Here is a 13,689-nt window from a genome sequence, read left to right as displayed (position 1 = left end):
AGAGAGAGAGAGATAGAGAGAGAGCTTGCTGTTCCTCGACCCTTCCCTTGTGTCACGTTGTGTGTGTGTGTGTGTGTGTGAGAGAGAGAGAGAGAGAGAGCTTGCTGTTCCTCGACCCTTCCCGTGTGTCACGGTGTGTGTGTGTGTGTGTGTGAGAGAGAGAGAGAGAGCTTGCTGTTCCTCGACCCTTCCCTTGTGTCACGTTGTGTGTGTGTGTGTGTGTGTGAGAGAGAGAGAGAGAGAGAGCTTGCTGTTCCTCGACCCTTCCCTTGTGTCACGTTGTGTGTGTGTGTGTGTGTGTGAGAGAGAGAGAGAGAGAGAGAGAGAGAGAGAGGGGAGGCACCTCTTCAACAAGTTTGAGCTTGCTGTTCCTCGACCCTTCCCTTCCTTTCTAACCATTTATCTACATGTGTGTGTGTATGTGTGTGTGTGTGTGTGTGTGTGTGTGAGAGAGAGAGAGAGAGAGAGAGAGAGAGGGGAGGCACCTCGTCAATAAGTTTGAGCTTGCTGTTCCTCGACCCTTCCCTTCGTTTCTACATGTATTTACCAAGTTGTAGTTTTACAGGGCCTGGGCATTATGCTCGTGTGGTCCCGTCTCCGTGTCTGCATTTGTCCAACTTATCTTTAAAGCTTTGCACACTCCTCGCTGATACTATATCCTCGCTCAGACTGTTCCAAACCTCTACATTTCTTTGCGGGAAGCTATACTTCTTTGTGTCTCTCAAGCATCTCCCCTTTCTCAATTTTTTACTGTGTCCTCTTGTATTTCTGCTTATGTTTCCTTCTGTTAGTAGCAGTTCTTCATTATCTACTTCATCTATTTTGTTTAATAATTTATAAATTTGGATTAGGTCTCCCCTTTCTCTTCTTTGTTCCAGTGTTGTTAAGTTCATTTCCTTTAATCTTTCCTCGTATATTAATCCCTCCAACTCTGGGACCATTTTTGATGCCATCCTCTGTATTCTTTCTAGTTTCTTTATATGCTTCTTCTTATGGGGGGACCACACTACCTCTGCATATTCTAATTTTGGTCTAATCATGGTAGTGATTAGCCTTCTCATCATGTCCTTGTCCATGTAGTTAAATGCTACTCCAATATTTCTCACCAAGTTATATGTGTCTCTAAAGATCCGATTTATATGACTCTCTGGTTGATTATCATCCCTCATCACTACTCCCAGGTCTCTCTCTTCATGCACTTTTTTTAATGTTTCACCATTTCCCATTTTGTATATCCAGATTGGTCTTGTTTCACTTTTACCCATTTCCATAACATGACATTTTTTCACATTAAATTCCATCTCCCAATCCATACTCCATTTCCAAATTTTGTATAGGTCTTCTTGCAATATTTCACAATCTTCTTTGTTTCTTATATGTTTTTGTAATTTAGCGTCGTCAGCAAACAGGTTTATGTAGCTATTAACTCCTTCAGCCATGTCATTTACATATACCAGGAAGATTATCGGTGCTAATACTGAACCCTGTGGTACTCCGCTTTCTACATTTCTCCATTCTGATTTTATGTCCTTGACCACAGTTCTCATCTCCTTCCCATTAGGTAGCTTGCCATCCATTTTTTCATATTTCCTTTCAATCCTCCTTTATTTTCCAGTTTCCATAATAGTCTTGTATGTGGAACTTTGTCGAAGGCCTTTTTCAAATCTAGATAAATACAATTAACCCATCCATCCCTTTCCTGTGTTCTGTCTGTCACTCTTGAGTAAAAACTGAGTAAGTTTGTAACACATGATCGGCCCTTTTGAAATCCATATTGTTTGCTGGTAATTAACTTATGCTCTTCTAGAAATTTAGTCCACTGCTTCTTTATTATTTTCTCACATATTTTGCACAAAACACTTGTCAGGGATATGGGTCTGTAGTTTGAAGGTTCATCTTTCCTTCCACTTTTATATATGGGGACCACTTCAGCCCTTCTCCACTCATTGGGCACCGTACCTGTTGCTACTGAGCATCTTATGATGTCGTATATTGGAACAATTAATTCATCTCTACATTTTTTAAAAATATACCCAGAAACTCCATCCGGTCCTACTGCTTTTCCCTCTTCTAGTTCTCCCAGTAATTTATGGATCTCTTCTTTGTTTACCATAATCTCTTCCATATGAACTTCTATTTTATTCTCTTGTGGCGCAATAAAGATTGTTTCTTTGGTAAAGACTTGCTGGAATTTTCTATTTAATAACTCTGCCATACCTTTAGGGTCATTGACTTCCACATTCCCGTCTCTCAGTCTTTCTGTTGTTTCTTTCGGTTTAGTCTTCCCATTTATAAATCTGTAAAACAACTTGGGCTGTTCTTTGCATTTTTCCACAATATCCTTCTCATATCCCTTTTCTTCTTCTTTCCTTATTTTCACATATTCATTTCTCGCCATTCTGAAGTCTTCTGTGTGTGTGTGTGTGTGTGTGTGTGTGTGAGAGAGAGAGAGAGAGAGAGAGAGAGAGAGAGAGAGAGAGAGAGAGATGCTAATCTCGCAAATTTCTTTGTATATTTATGCTTACATCTCAAAATTATCAAATAATTTATGTTTCTTTATGTGCACCATTTAAATTTGCATGTTTTTATATATAATACATGATGATTATGTTGAGATTATGGCTGAAAACTTGTTATAATTAGAAGCGATGTTTGAAATTTGGCGCGCGCGGCCAGCCCGGATATGGGGCGGGGCGCCGTTTTCGCCTGGCCGTAGCGAAAGGGTTAATTTGCCTGGTTTTGTTCTAGTCTGTCCGCTTGTGATCGTTGTGAGCGGTGAGGGAAATAAGGAAACAGTAAGCAAGTTGAACCTCTCTGCGAGCTATTTTGCGGCGGCGGCAGCGGTTTACATTCAATAGGCATTGAAAAGTCAATCATGATATTAGTGATTTCATGATTTTTAACCCCTTCCCGGCGGAGGATCTATATATAGACGTTTCGAAATTGGGACTTTTTGTCGGCGCATCTATATATAGACGTTTGCTCTCATTTGCCCACACTAGATTGTAGCATGGTCTATATATAGACAATTCCTTACTACTAACAAAATTAACAAAATAAATCGTTATTACGCATCTCAAACCCCCTGACACTTACTGACATTGCTTCTCAAGGACAGTCACCGCTTGTGCTTTGTCGGCGGCGGATATGCAGCGCACATCAGCTAACACTGGGAATTTTTGCATTTTTTTTCTCGTTTCTTTTATTATTATAGTCTATCATGTCAAGGAGAGAGAGACCTCTTAAGCTGGAAGAAATGACTTCTTTGGTAGCTGAGGATATAGTTGCTGATTTTTTGGATGATTTTGATGATCCTGACTCATGTACTGTCAGTGATTAAATCTAAACCTTCATATAAATATATCAATATACATATAACCAATCTAACTTAAGTAACATCTATATATAGATTCAAACGTTTGTTCAGTTTTGTGGCAGAGTCTATATATAGACATCAATCTGGAATGCCCACTTATGGGGCATCTGTATATACACGTATGGATGAAAATTGACAGCGTCTATACATAGATTTTTTTTATTTATTTTTTTTTTTATTTATTTATTTATTTATTATTTTTTTTTTTTGTATTACATACATCTGTCCTGCTGCCGGGAAGGGGTTAACAAAGAGTTAGCAGATTATTTCATAACACATAGAAAACCACCAGAAAAATATAGGTTTGTCCAACTGTCCCATGGCCGGTGATCGCGAGTGACCGCCCTTACTTTAGCAGACAACACCACGTGGATCACAAACGTGTATTCAGAACTGCCAGCCAGTTGTAAGGCAGCTGCCTTCAACTGGGGCTTCAAAACGATCTGTTCGTACTTCCCATTTTCTGCCTATTAACAAGGTATGTATTTTGAGATAACAAGGGGGTAAAGTCGAAAAAATGTGATGACAGTTTAGGGAGTAAAGTCGGAAAAAGTCATTATTTTCCGCGGGTCGGAACCAATAAGCGCTTTTACGTGGATTTCAATACCCCGAGTTTCGCGATCCTCAAGTTTAGCGCCATACCTTCGGAATGAAGCAAGTGCGAAACTCGAGAGGGTACTGTATCTTTTTCATATTTCCGTTTTTCTTCTCTTCTAATCTTTGTATATTCATTCCTTGCTTGTTTGAAATCATTCCACGAGTTGATTCTTCTTCTCCTCCATCCCTTCCAAGCTTCCTCCTTTCTCTTTCTAGCTGCCTCGCATCTTTTGTTAAACCACTCCTTTTTACCAACATCCCTTTTGGTTACCTTCGGGACATATCTATTTTTGGCTTCCTTGTATAGTTTAAAAACTCTTCCCACTTATCCTGTGTACTCTTGGCTTTGTACAGCTCACTCCAATTTGCATTTAAAAAAAAGTTCTCATGCTAACAAAGTCTGCCTTACAGTAGTTACTTCTCCCAATTTTGTGATCCTCTTTTCGGTCAATCGTTCTCTTATCTTTTACTTCAAATTCCACAACTGCCTGGTCACTCTTTGCTATTGGACAATCTCCTTTAAGATTTTCTATTACTTCTGGCTCCTTGCTAAATACCAGGTCTAGTCTTGATGCCTCGCCTTCTTTCCCGAATCTGGTATGTTCCTTAATCCACTGAGTCAGTACATGTTCCATTGCCAGTTGCAGGAGTCTTCCTCCCCACGATTCTTCTGTTCCCTGCTTCTGCCAGTCCTCCCATTCCACCTCCATGCAATTAAAATCACCCATTAAAATTATTCTCTCACCCTCTCTCAACATTCCCTCCAGGCAACTCACCGTGTCTTGTATCATTTCTTCATATTCTCGGGCCTTCCATGCATTGGTTCTTGGTGGCACATACCCTACAACATACTGCCTCCTTCTTCCTTCAGCACCCACAATTTTCACTTTCAGTACCTCTGCCAAGCCTTCACCCTCAATCACCTCCTCCACCCTAATGCCTTTCCTTACCATCAACATCAAACCTCCTCCCTGTTTTCTCTTTCTGTCTCTCCTCCATATATTGTATGCACTTTCTCCAATCCCCACCACCTCAATTGGGTCACACAACTTAGCTTCTGTCAGCCCCACAATATCAGGTTCTCTGTCTCTCAAATAGTCGTTAAACTCTATCCACGATGACATTATTCCATTGATATTCGTATAAGACACTTTCCATCCTTCCTCCTTTCCTGTTAGATTCTTTCTCTCCTTCCTCTCGTCACCATGAACCACTTCCTCACTTTCATATCCATTACTCTCCAAAAAAACTCCTTCTTCTCTTCTTCCGATCTCTTCTCATTTAAATCACGAACCTCACCTTTAAGTTCATTCAACTTGTCTCTCTCTTGTTCATTCAGATCTTTCCTCAGCCACATCATTTTGGTGTCTTCTTCTCCCGCTAGCTTCCAAGCTCCTTCCCAGTTCCTCTTCTGCTTCACTCTGTACCTTGAATCGAATCTTAATTGGTCTATCTCTTTCACCATTGTATTTGCCAATCCTTTGACAGTCATCTTTTTCTTTCACCAGGTCTCTACCCTCTTCTTGTACCCTTTGCACGATCTTCCTCACTACATCTTTCAAGTTGTTTTCCCTCACAGATTTGTTTGGGGTCTTCTCCTCCTTGACCCCGAACACAAAGACACTCTTCTTTTTCTCCACCGTGCCTCTTACCAGTGCCTCATTTTCTTTGATTATCTTCACCACCTTCTCAGCCATCCTCTCCTCCAACTGCTCCTCCACAATCTCCTTAAAGCTCTGTACACTCCCACTCTGCACCATCTCTCCACTACTGTCAACTTTCTGTTCCAAACTCTTAACTCTCTGCTCCACTTCCACTTTTTCATCCTTTCGCTTCTCCTCCCACTTATTCCGCTCCTTATTCATCTTTTCCACCGAATTCACGCTTTCCTTTATCTCCTCCGAGCATTTGTGTGTGTGTGTGTGTGTGTGTGTGTATATTTACCTATTTGTAGTCTACCGGGCCCGAGCTAAGCTCTAATAGTCCCGTATCCGTATCTACATTCATTCAGCCTTGGTGGACACTGCTCACCTCCACCACCTCTTCCCACAAGCTGTTCCAAGTGTTAACACTTTTATGTGAAAACAATACTTTTTTAAGTCACTTAAACAGGTTCCTATATTAAGTTTCCTTCCATGTCCTCTCAGCCCCTGCGTTCTTGCAGCTAAAAAGAGATCATTTCTGTCTACCTCATCAAACTTATTTACCAACTTTTACAGCGTGATCAGATCTAATCTCTCCCTTCTTTGTTCCAGTGTCGTCAAGTCCTTCTCCTTCAATCTGTCTTCATACGTCATATTCGAGAGTTCTGGAACCATTTTTGTTGCAATTCTCTGTATTCTTTCCAACTTTCTGATATCCTTCTTTTTGTGAGGCAACCACACAACTGCAGCATATTCAAGTTTTGGTCTTATCAGTGTTGTTATTATTTTCTTCATTATTTCTTTGTCCATAAAATGGAATGATACCCTTATATTTTGCATCATCCTGCAGGTTTCTCCAAACAGCTTGTTTATGTGCTTTTCTGGGGATATTGTGTCTTGCATCATTACTCCCAAATCTTTTTCTTTGTGTACTGCCTTTAAATTTTCTTCTCCCATCCTGTATGTTTTCCTCGGTCTTTTTTTACTTCTCCCCATTTCCATAACATGGCATTTGTTTGTATTAAATTCCATCTCCCATAACTGGCTCCCATCTATACACTATCCTGGTCTTTTTGCAGTTCTTGACAGTCTCCCTCCGTCTTCACTTTTCTTATTAACTTTGCATCGTCTGCAAAAAGGCTCATATAACTTTTTATATCCTTTGGCATATCATTTATATATACAGTCGTCCCTCAAATAGTACGGTTTCGGTTTTATACGGATTGTCATATAATTTTGGGGGAGGGATTTTTAAATTTTCCGCTCATCGCACCAAGTAGCCATGGCGTGAAGGGCAACACTGTTCTACCAGACTGTCACCCATGCACAACATCAGGAACACTGTTTTGCCAGATTGACACCTATGCGATCGCCCTAAGTCCGTGTGTGTGCACAACCTGAGCTACGCTTCTCCATTACCACATAACATGAACATGGGACCCAAGAGACAAGCCAAAACACTACTGAATGCACCCCAAAGCGTTCGAGAAACGTATTCACCTTGCAGAAGAATTCAGATTTAGGAGAAGTTACGTTTTAGTACGATTTAAGTTGCGGTAGGGAGAGCATACCACGTGAATCCGGGTCCCGCCTGGCTTATCTTCTACTCGCCTGCCAAAGTTGCCAGTTATGCATTTTCATCTGTTGTGTTATCACGCTGGGCAACGGAGCCTTCCTGGCAGCGCTCCCTGATTGATTGATAGTTTGTTGTTGCAGGGGTCAGCGAGCGAGCCTTTTCATACATTCACACTCTCTCTTACTCTCGACCACAGTTTCTATTGCTCTCCAAATCATACTTGAAATAAAATACGAAACGGTAATTGTGGAGATTGACTCCGCGCCTCTAAAATACGACATTACGCCCCCATATTATAGTTAAAGGACGCATATTTAAACTACTCCAACCGAACTTTAAATAACTTGACCTCTAACGAGGGGGCTTTGCCCCCCTCAACACTGCACTGTGACTGCAGCAGAAAATGTATAACTGGCAACTTGGGCCCGCGAGTAACAGCTGAGCCAGGAGAGACCCGGATTCCGTAGGAGTGTTCAGGAATGTTTCTAGGGGGGGCACTAATTTTATACGGATTTTCGAATAGTACAGGGGTCCTGGGCCCCTAACCCCTGTAATGTTTGAGGGACGACTGTATTATGAACATTATTGGTGCCAGAACTGAGCCCTGAGGAACTCCACTCTCTACTCTCCTCCAATTTGATTTCTCTTCTCTAATCACTGTCCTCATTTCTCTTCCTGTTAAGTAATCCTTCATCCACTTGATAACTTTCCACCCATTCCTCCCCACTGCTGTTGTTTCCAGATTAACCTTTTGTGCGGAACCTTGTCAAAAGCTTTTTTCAAATCGAGATATACACAATCAGCCCATCCTTCTCTCTTTTGCACCACGTCTGGTGCTCTTGAGTAGAAACATAGTAAGTTAGTGATGCATGATTTCCCTTTTCTAAATCCAAACTGTCCCTTATTTATTAAATCATGTTTTCCTTTTCTAAATATTTAACCCATTGTATTTTTATTATAATTTTACAAATCTTGCACATTACACATGTCAGAGAGACTGGTCTATAATTAAGTGGTTCAGTTTTATCTCCAGTTTATAAATTGGTACAATGTTCACTCTCTTCCACTCTAAGGGCACCTCTCCTGTATTTATAGAGCATATTATTATGTCATAAGGTGGCTCCAATAATTCATTTCTACACTCTTTTAGCACTTGTCCCAAGATTCCATCTGGTCCCATAGCTTTCCTTCCATCTAAGGTTTTCATCAGCTCTATCAGTCCTCCTTTATCAACCTTTGCATGACTTAGTTTCCCTTCACTGCAATTTTTGAGACCCCAGTCAAAGTCAGTTTCCTCCGTAAATATAAACAAATTTATTTAATATTTCTGCAATTTCTTTTTTTTTTCCTTCCTCATATCTTCCCAATCTAGTTATTTCATCTACATCTTCTATCTTTTTCTCCTCTGCAGTATTCATATTTCTCAATATACTTTTCACCTTACTCCTCTCATAACTCTGAGTCATCACTTTTTTTTCTTCCTTGACACCAAACACTAACTTTTTCTTTTCTGCCATGTCCCTCACCATTGCTCCTCTATTTTTTAGTACATTCACAACTTCTTTTTCTGTGTCTTGTCTCTGTTCCTGTTGCTGTTGTTCTAGAAGTTCCCTAAAGTTCGTTTTTTCCTTGTCTTTTTCACTTCTCTGCTACCTCTTTTTATCATTTCTTTCATCTTCTTCTCCATGTCTTCGTTTGTCCCCATCACACTCCTCTCTTTTTCCGCTTTCAAAATTTGTATCTCTTGGTCTTTTTTTAATTTTTCCATCTTCAGTTGTGCTATTTTTTTTTGGCTTTCCAGCTGTTCCTTAGTCAATTTAATTATTTCTTCTCTCAAGTTCTCCACCATTTTCTTTGTCTCCTCATCTCTTCTCCTTGCCTCCTCATCTCTCTTTTTCACTTTGGTCAGTGCCTGAATCACTTCCCCAAATTCTGCTCTCAACTTTTTATTTCTGTCACTATTTTGTCACAGTCCTGCTCCACTTTGTTTATTCTTGTATTTACCTAGTTGTGAAATACAGGAAAAGAGCCGTACTAGGCTCGTACTGTCCTGTTTCCATAACGCTTATTATCCAGTTTGGCTTTAAATTAAATTTGGCTTTAAAATGTGTGTGTGTGTGTTTACCTATTTGTATTTACCTATTTGTAGTCTACAGGGCCCAAGCTAAGCTCTAATAGTCCCGTCTCCATATCTACATTTATCCAGCCTTTCCTTCATTTGATGGACACTGCTTGCCTCCACCACTTCTTCCCGCAAGCTGTTCCAAGTGTTAACACTTCTTTGTGGAAAACTACTTTTTCAAGCCACTCAAACAGGTTCTTTTATTAAGCGTCTTTCCATGTCCTCTCAGCCCCTGCATTCTCGCAGTAGAGAAGAGATCATCTCTATCCACCTCATCAAACTTATTTACCAACTTATACAGTGTTATCAGATCTCTCTCCCTTCTTTGTTCCAGTGTCGTCAAGTCCATCTCCCTCATTCTGTCTTCATACATCATATTTGAGAGTTCTGAGACCATTTTAGTTGCAATTCTCTGTATTCTTTCCAATTTTCTGATATCCTTCTCTTTGTGAGGCAACCACACATCATAACTGCAGCATATTCAAGTTTTGGTCTTATCAGTGTTATTATTTTCTTCATCATTTCTTTGTCCATATAATGGAATGATATCCTTATATTTTGCATCATCCTGTAGGTTTCTCCATGTATGTATGTGTGTATAGTTGTGATATACAAGAAATTAGCTCTTCCTGTGGGGCCCCATCTCTGTCTCAGCCTGTCATAGTTAGCTTTGAACTCTTAGTTTTTGGACTGAACAGTCTGTTTGTATGGCTGTGTGTGTGTTTTTGAAAATTGGCTCACATGTTGTGTATGTACAGATGGACCAAGTTGTGCCAGACTACCCTTCCTGGAAGGTGTTCCTCGACATCTCCCGGCCAGGCAGCCCATCGCAGCGTGTTGAAATCAGTCTGAGTCTCAAAAGCCATCTGGGTCAACAGTTTAAGTGCCTGTGCACGGGGGAGAAGGGCCATTCCTTCCTCAACTCCAGGTTGTTCATGGTGCAGGACAAGGGCCAGCCGGGAGAAACTGTATGTGGTGGGAAACTCGAATGTGATGGGGTGATGAAAGATATACCAATGTTGGTGACGGTTGATGATTCTGGTGTGTACAGTAAGTCAGGCAAGGCAGGAGCAGTGAGGGGGTGGGAGGGGGGTGCTCTCTTTGCCATCACCACCAGGGATACGCTATGTGGTGAGTTTGAAATGGTTTTCGGTGAGGTGGTGCTTGGACTTGACGCCCTGATGGCAGCAGCCCAACGAAGTAACATTACGGAAGTGACTGTGGTGGACTGTGGTGTGGTGCTGTTTGAGTAATGGCTCATCAAACAGCGACTACCACCACGGCAACAACAACTTTATGGAGCATGACTGATTGGGTGGTGTCGGAGTGGTGGCCGGCTCCATTGTATTGTTAGAGCTGAGGGGATTTGTAGTACAGAATTTTCCTCTTCTTCAGCTAGATTTCCCCTTTTGGTATGTTGTATTTATTATTATTATTATTTTTATACAAGTAAGGAAGCAGCTCAAAGGCAACAAAAAAATGTGTAGAAAAAAAGCCAGCTAATTACTGCTCCCATGAAAGAAAAAATTAAAGAGTGGCCAAAAGAGAGGTCAATTTTGGGTGGAGAGGTGTCTTGAAACTCTCCTCTTGAAAGAGGTCAAGTCATAGGCAGGAGGAAATACAGATGAAGGAAGGCTGTTCCAGAGTTTACCAGTGAAGCAGATCAAAGAATGGAGAAGCTGGTTAACTCTTGCACACAGGGGTTTGGACAGTATAGGGATGAGCTAGAGTGGATAGTTGAGTGCAGCGGGGCCGTGGGAGGGGGGAGGCATGCAGTTAGCAAGTTCAGAAGAGCAGTCAGCATGAAAATATCAATAGAAGATAGAAAGAGAGCCAACATTGCAGCGGAATTTAAGAGGTAGAAAACTGCTAGTAAGAGGAGAGTTGATGAGGTGAAGAGCCTTTGACTCCACTCTGTCTAGTAGGGCTGTATGTGTGGAGCCCCCACACACATAGACAGTATGTCTGCAAATGTTCTACCTAGACTTTCCAGATTAACTTGAAAAGTTTTATACTCAACAGAAAGATTTATGATTCATTTGGTTCTATCAAATTCATTTTCTTAACAGGGACATTATTTGCTTGTTCCATAAGTCTGGTAGTTGTGTTTTCATTGCTTTTGTTGGTGTGTTATTTAGCGGCTTCCATGATGCAGTCTTGTGATATGTAGCTGTTAAAATATTTCACCGAGTGCATTAGCATTTTTTGTAAGTTCTTTTTGGGCATCAGCACGTATGATCATTCTGAGTACGTGCAGAATGACTCAAAATATTTATCCATGCCTTGTATTTCCCTGTGGTGTGTAACTTGCCAGCATCTGCTGTGCTGTGGTAGCTCTGCTATTCATGGGAACATTAAAGAGCTATGTTTACTCATGAGTTGCTTGTTCCCTCTTTCAAGTATTATTTGTGCTTGTCAGCCACTTCCTGCCCAATCACAGTCAGCGTGTGCCCTGGGTCCGTCTGAACCACTTGACCAGGGTCAAGGGATTCCCTTTCCTTGACCCTGCACCTGACAACCTACTGCGGGCCTCCTACACCAACACGGGTTGTTCACGGTGCAGGACAAGGAGCGGCCAGGAGAGTGTTGCCTTTTGCCTCCATTTCAGGCTAGTTTTGCCTTTCGTTTTCTGTTGTTGCTCTTTTCTCTTTGATCACAGTCAGCATGTGCATGGTGACTCCTGCACCTTATATCAGTTACACAGTAAATCTCCTCTTATAATTTGCTTTGCCAAACCACTTCTTTATTCTTTTAAAAGCCATGGTGGAAGAGCAGGGACAGACATATTCATTCCAACTTTGTAAAGCTCTCAAAATCTGAATGATTCATGTCCAGTTCTTTGAGTTCTTGCATCCAATTTATTTTTGTGAAGTATTTTCTTGTTCCACCCACCATGGTCATCCTATTCTAGATACAGTTCACACTCTGTAGCCATCTGCTCAGTGGTTCCCCTCGTTGCCGCACTCTGTGGTCACTGGGAGCCTCGGGGTGAGGACTGGGAACTGCTGTCTTGGGGGTCAGTCAGTCCCTTGGGGTGTGTCCACAGTTATTGGTGCAAGTAATTTTATGTGGTCTTGTTCTTTGTTTTATTTTTTTGTTTACTGCATCTTCAATCTTCCCCTCTTATTTCCCTGTTCCTCAGCTGTGAGTTGCCCAACACGCTGCACTGTAAACACTAAGTCCACTCCTGCTTGCTGTCTTGTGGCCAAGTATTGGCATTTGTACTGCTTGCACATCAGGCATCATGGATTTCTCATGCCAGCCACATGCTACTTCAGTCAAACAAGCAGCATGATCACTCCTCTCCATCAGAGGATTCAGAGCGAAGCTGTCAGCTTCATTTGGCTGCCTGGTTAAGGTGGCTCATCCTCTCTTGTTTTTGTGGTCCCTTGCCTGACATACTGAAGCAGGAAAAAGTATTTCCTCAGCAAGACAGACATTCCAAACATTTGGCACACCTTAATTATTTCTCAGTTCAGTTTGTCAGCTTTGCAGTCTTTTGGTTTATCTTATACTTTATGTAGCAAATATTTGATACTCTGTGTTGTGTTTTCTATAAGGTCTGTACTCATGTTTTATCCCATTACCTTGTACATGGGCTGGGCAACATGTATAATGTTGCCACGAGTATTATATCTGCTGTATTAAATTTGGTTGTTAACACTTCAGCTTGTGCTGGTAAATTTAACTTAATTATAGATGTCTTTGTGTTAAAACAACACCTCCATCTCCATTCCTGAAGCTGCTGTCTCCTCCAGATGCTGACGCTCTACATTCAAGGTTCCAGTGGTTATTAGTTTGTGTAGTTGAGTTTCTTGGGGCAGTAAGTTGAGGTTATTTTTCCTGAATGATATCTTTGAACTCCATTTATTTGGCTCTTATTCCCTATACAATTAAATATGTTCTAGATCTTAATAATGTGTTTATTTCTAACCTCTAGGCTAATCATTGTGCTTTACTGCACACACACACACACCATGCTAAGTGGTCCGTCTCCCGTCTAAAAAACTTAAAAAAGCTTGAGTAAGATGAGTGAGGAGGAGGAAGGGTGGCGGACGCCTAAAGGTGGAGGAAGAGAAACTGGAACAAGACGGAAACTTCTAGAAGGAGCTATGGGAGGCTTCAATAGTGATGAGTGTTATGAAAGCATTGAGCCTACGTTCTCGGGGTTCGGCAATATGGAATCATCTATGTTCAGAAGAATGTTGTTAGTGGAAAAGAAGTTAAATACGTGGATCGGGAGAGTGAAGGCCATAGAAGAAGAGGAGTTCCAAGGTAGGAGGTTAAACAGTGAATTAAGATCAAGGGTGAGAAGTTTAGAAGATCGAGAGAGAAAAGCTGGTTCTAGAGAATGAGGAGTTGAAGGAACAGCTGG

General features: G+C 41.3%; 1 protein-coding gene across 5 annotated transcripts in view; it reads left to right on the top strand.

Annotated features, from left to right (window-relative positions):
• LOC127008518 (uncharacterized) overlaps positions 1–13,244 on the top strand; it is a 117,144-nt gene extending 103,900 nt beyond the window's left edge. For 4 of the 5 annotated variants that reach the window (XM_050880632.1, XM_050880633.1, XM_050880634.1 and 1 more), the window contains one exon: positions 10,073–13,243. In XM_050880632.1, the coding sequence (XP_050736589.1) occupies positions 10,073–10,567 (495 nt within the window). In that variant the 3' untranslated portion in view covers positions 10,568–13,243. Of the gene's footprint in view, positions 1–10,072 lie in introns of all 5 variants that reach the window. The other variant, XM_050880636.1, reaches the window with a different exon arrangement.
• Positions 13,245–13,689: the final 445 nt, after the last annotated feature.

The sequence above is a fragment of the Eriocheir sinensis genome, chromosome 38 (genome assembly GCF_024679095.1).
Source record: "Eriocheir sinensis breed Jianghai 21 chromosome 38, ASM2467909v1, whole genome shotgun sequence".
Taxonomy (NCBI): Eukaryota; Metazoa; Arthropoda; class Malacostraca; order Decapoda; family Varunidae; genus Eriocheir; species Eriocheir sinensis.
This window is presented reverse-complemented; position numbering and strand designations above follow the sequence as displayed.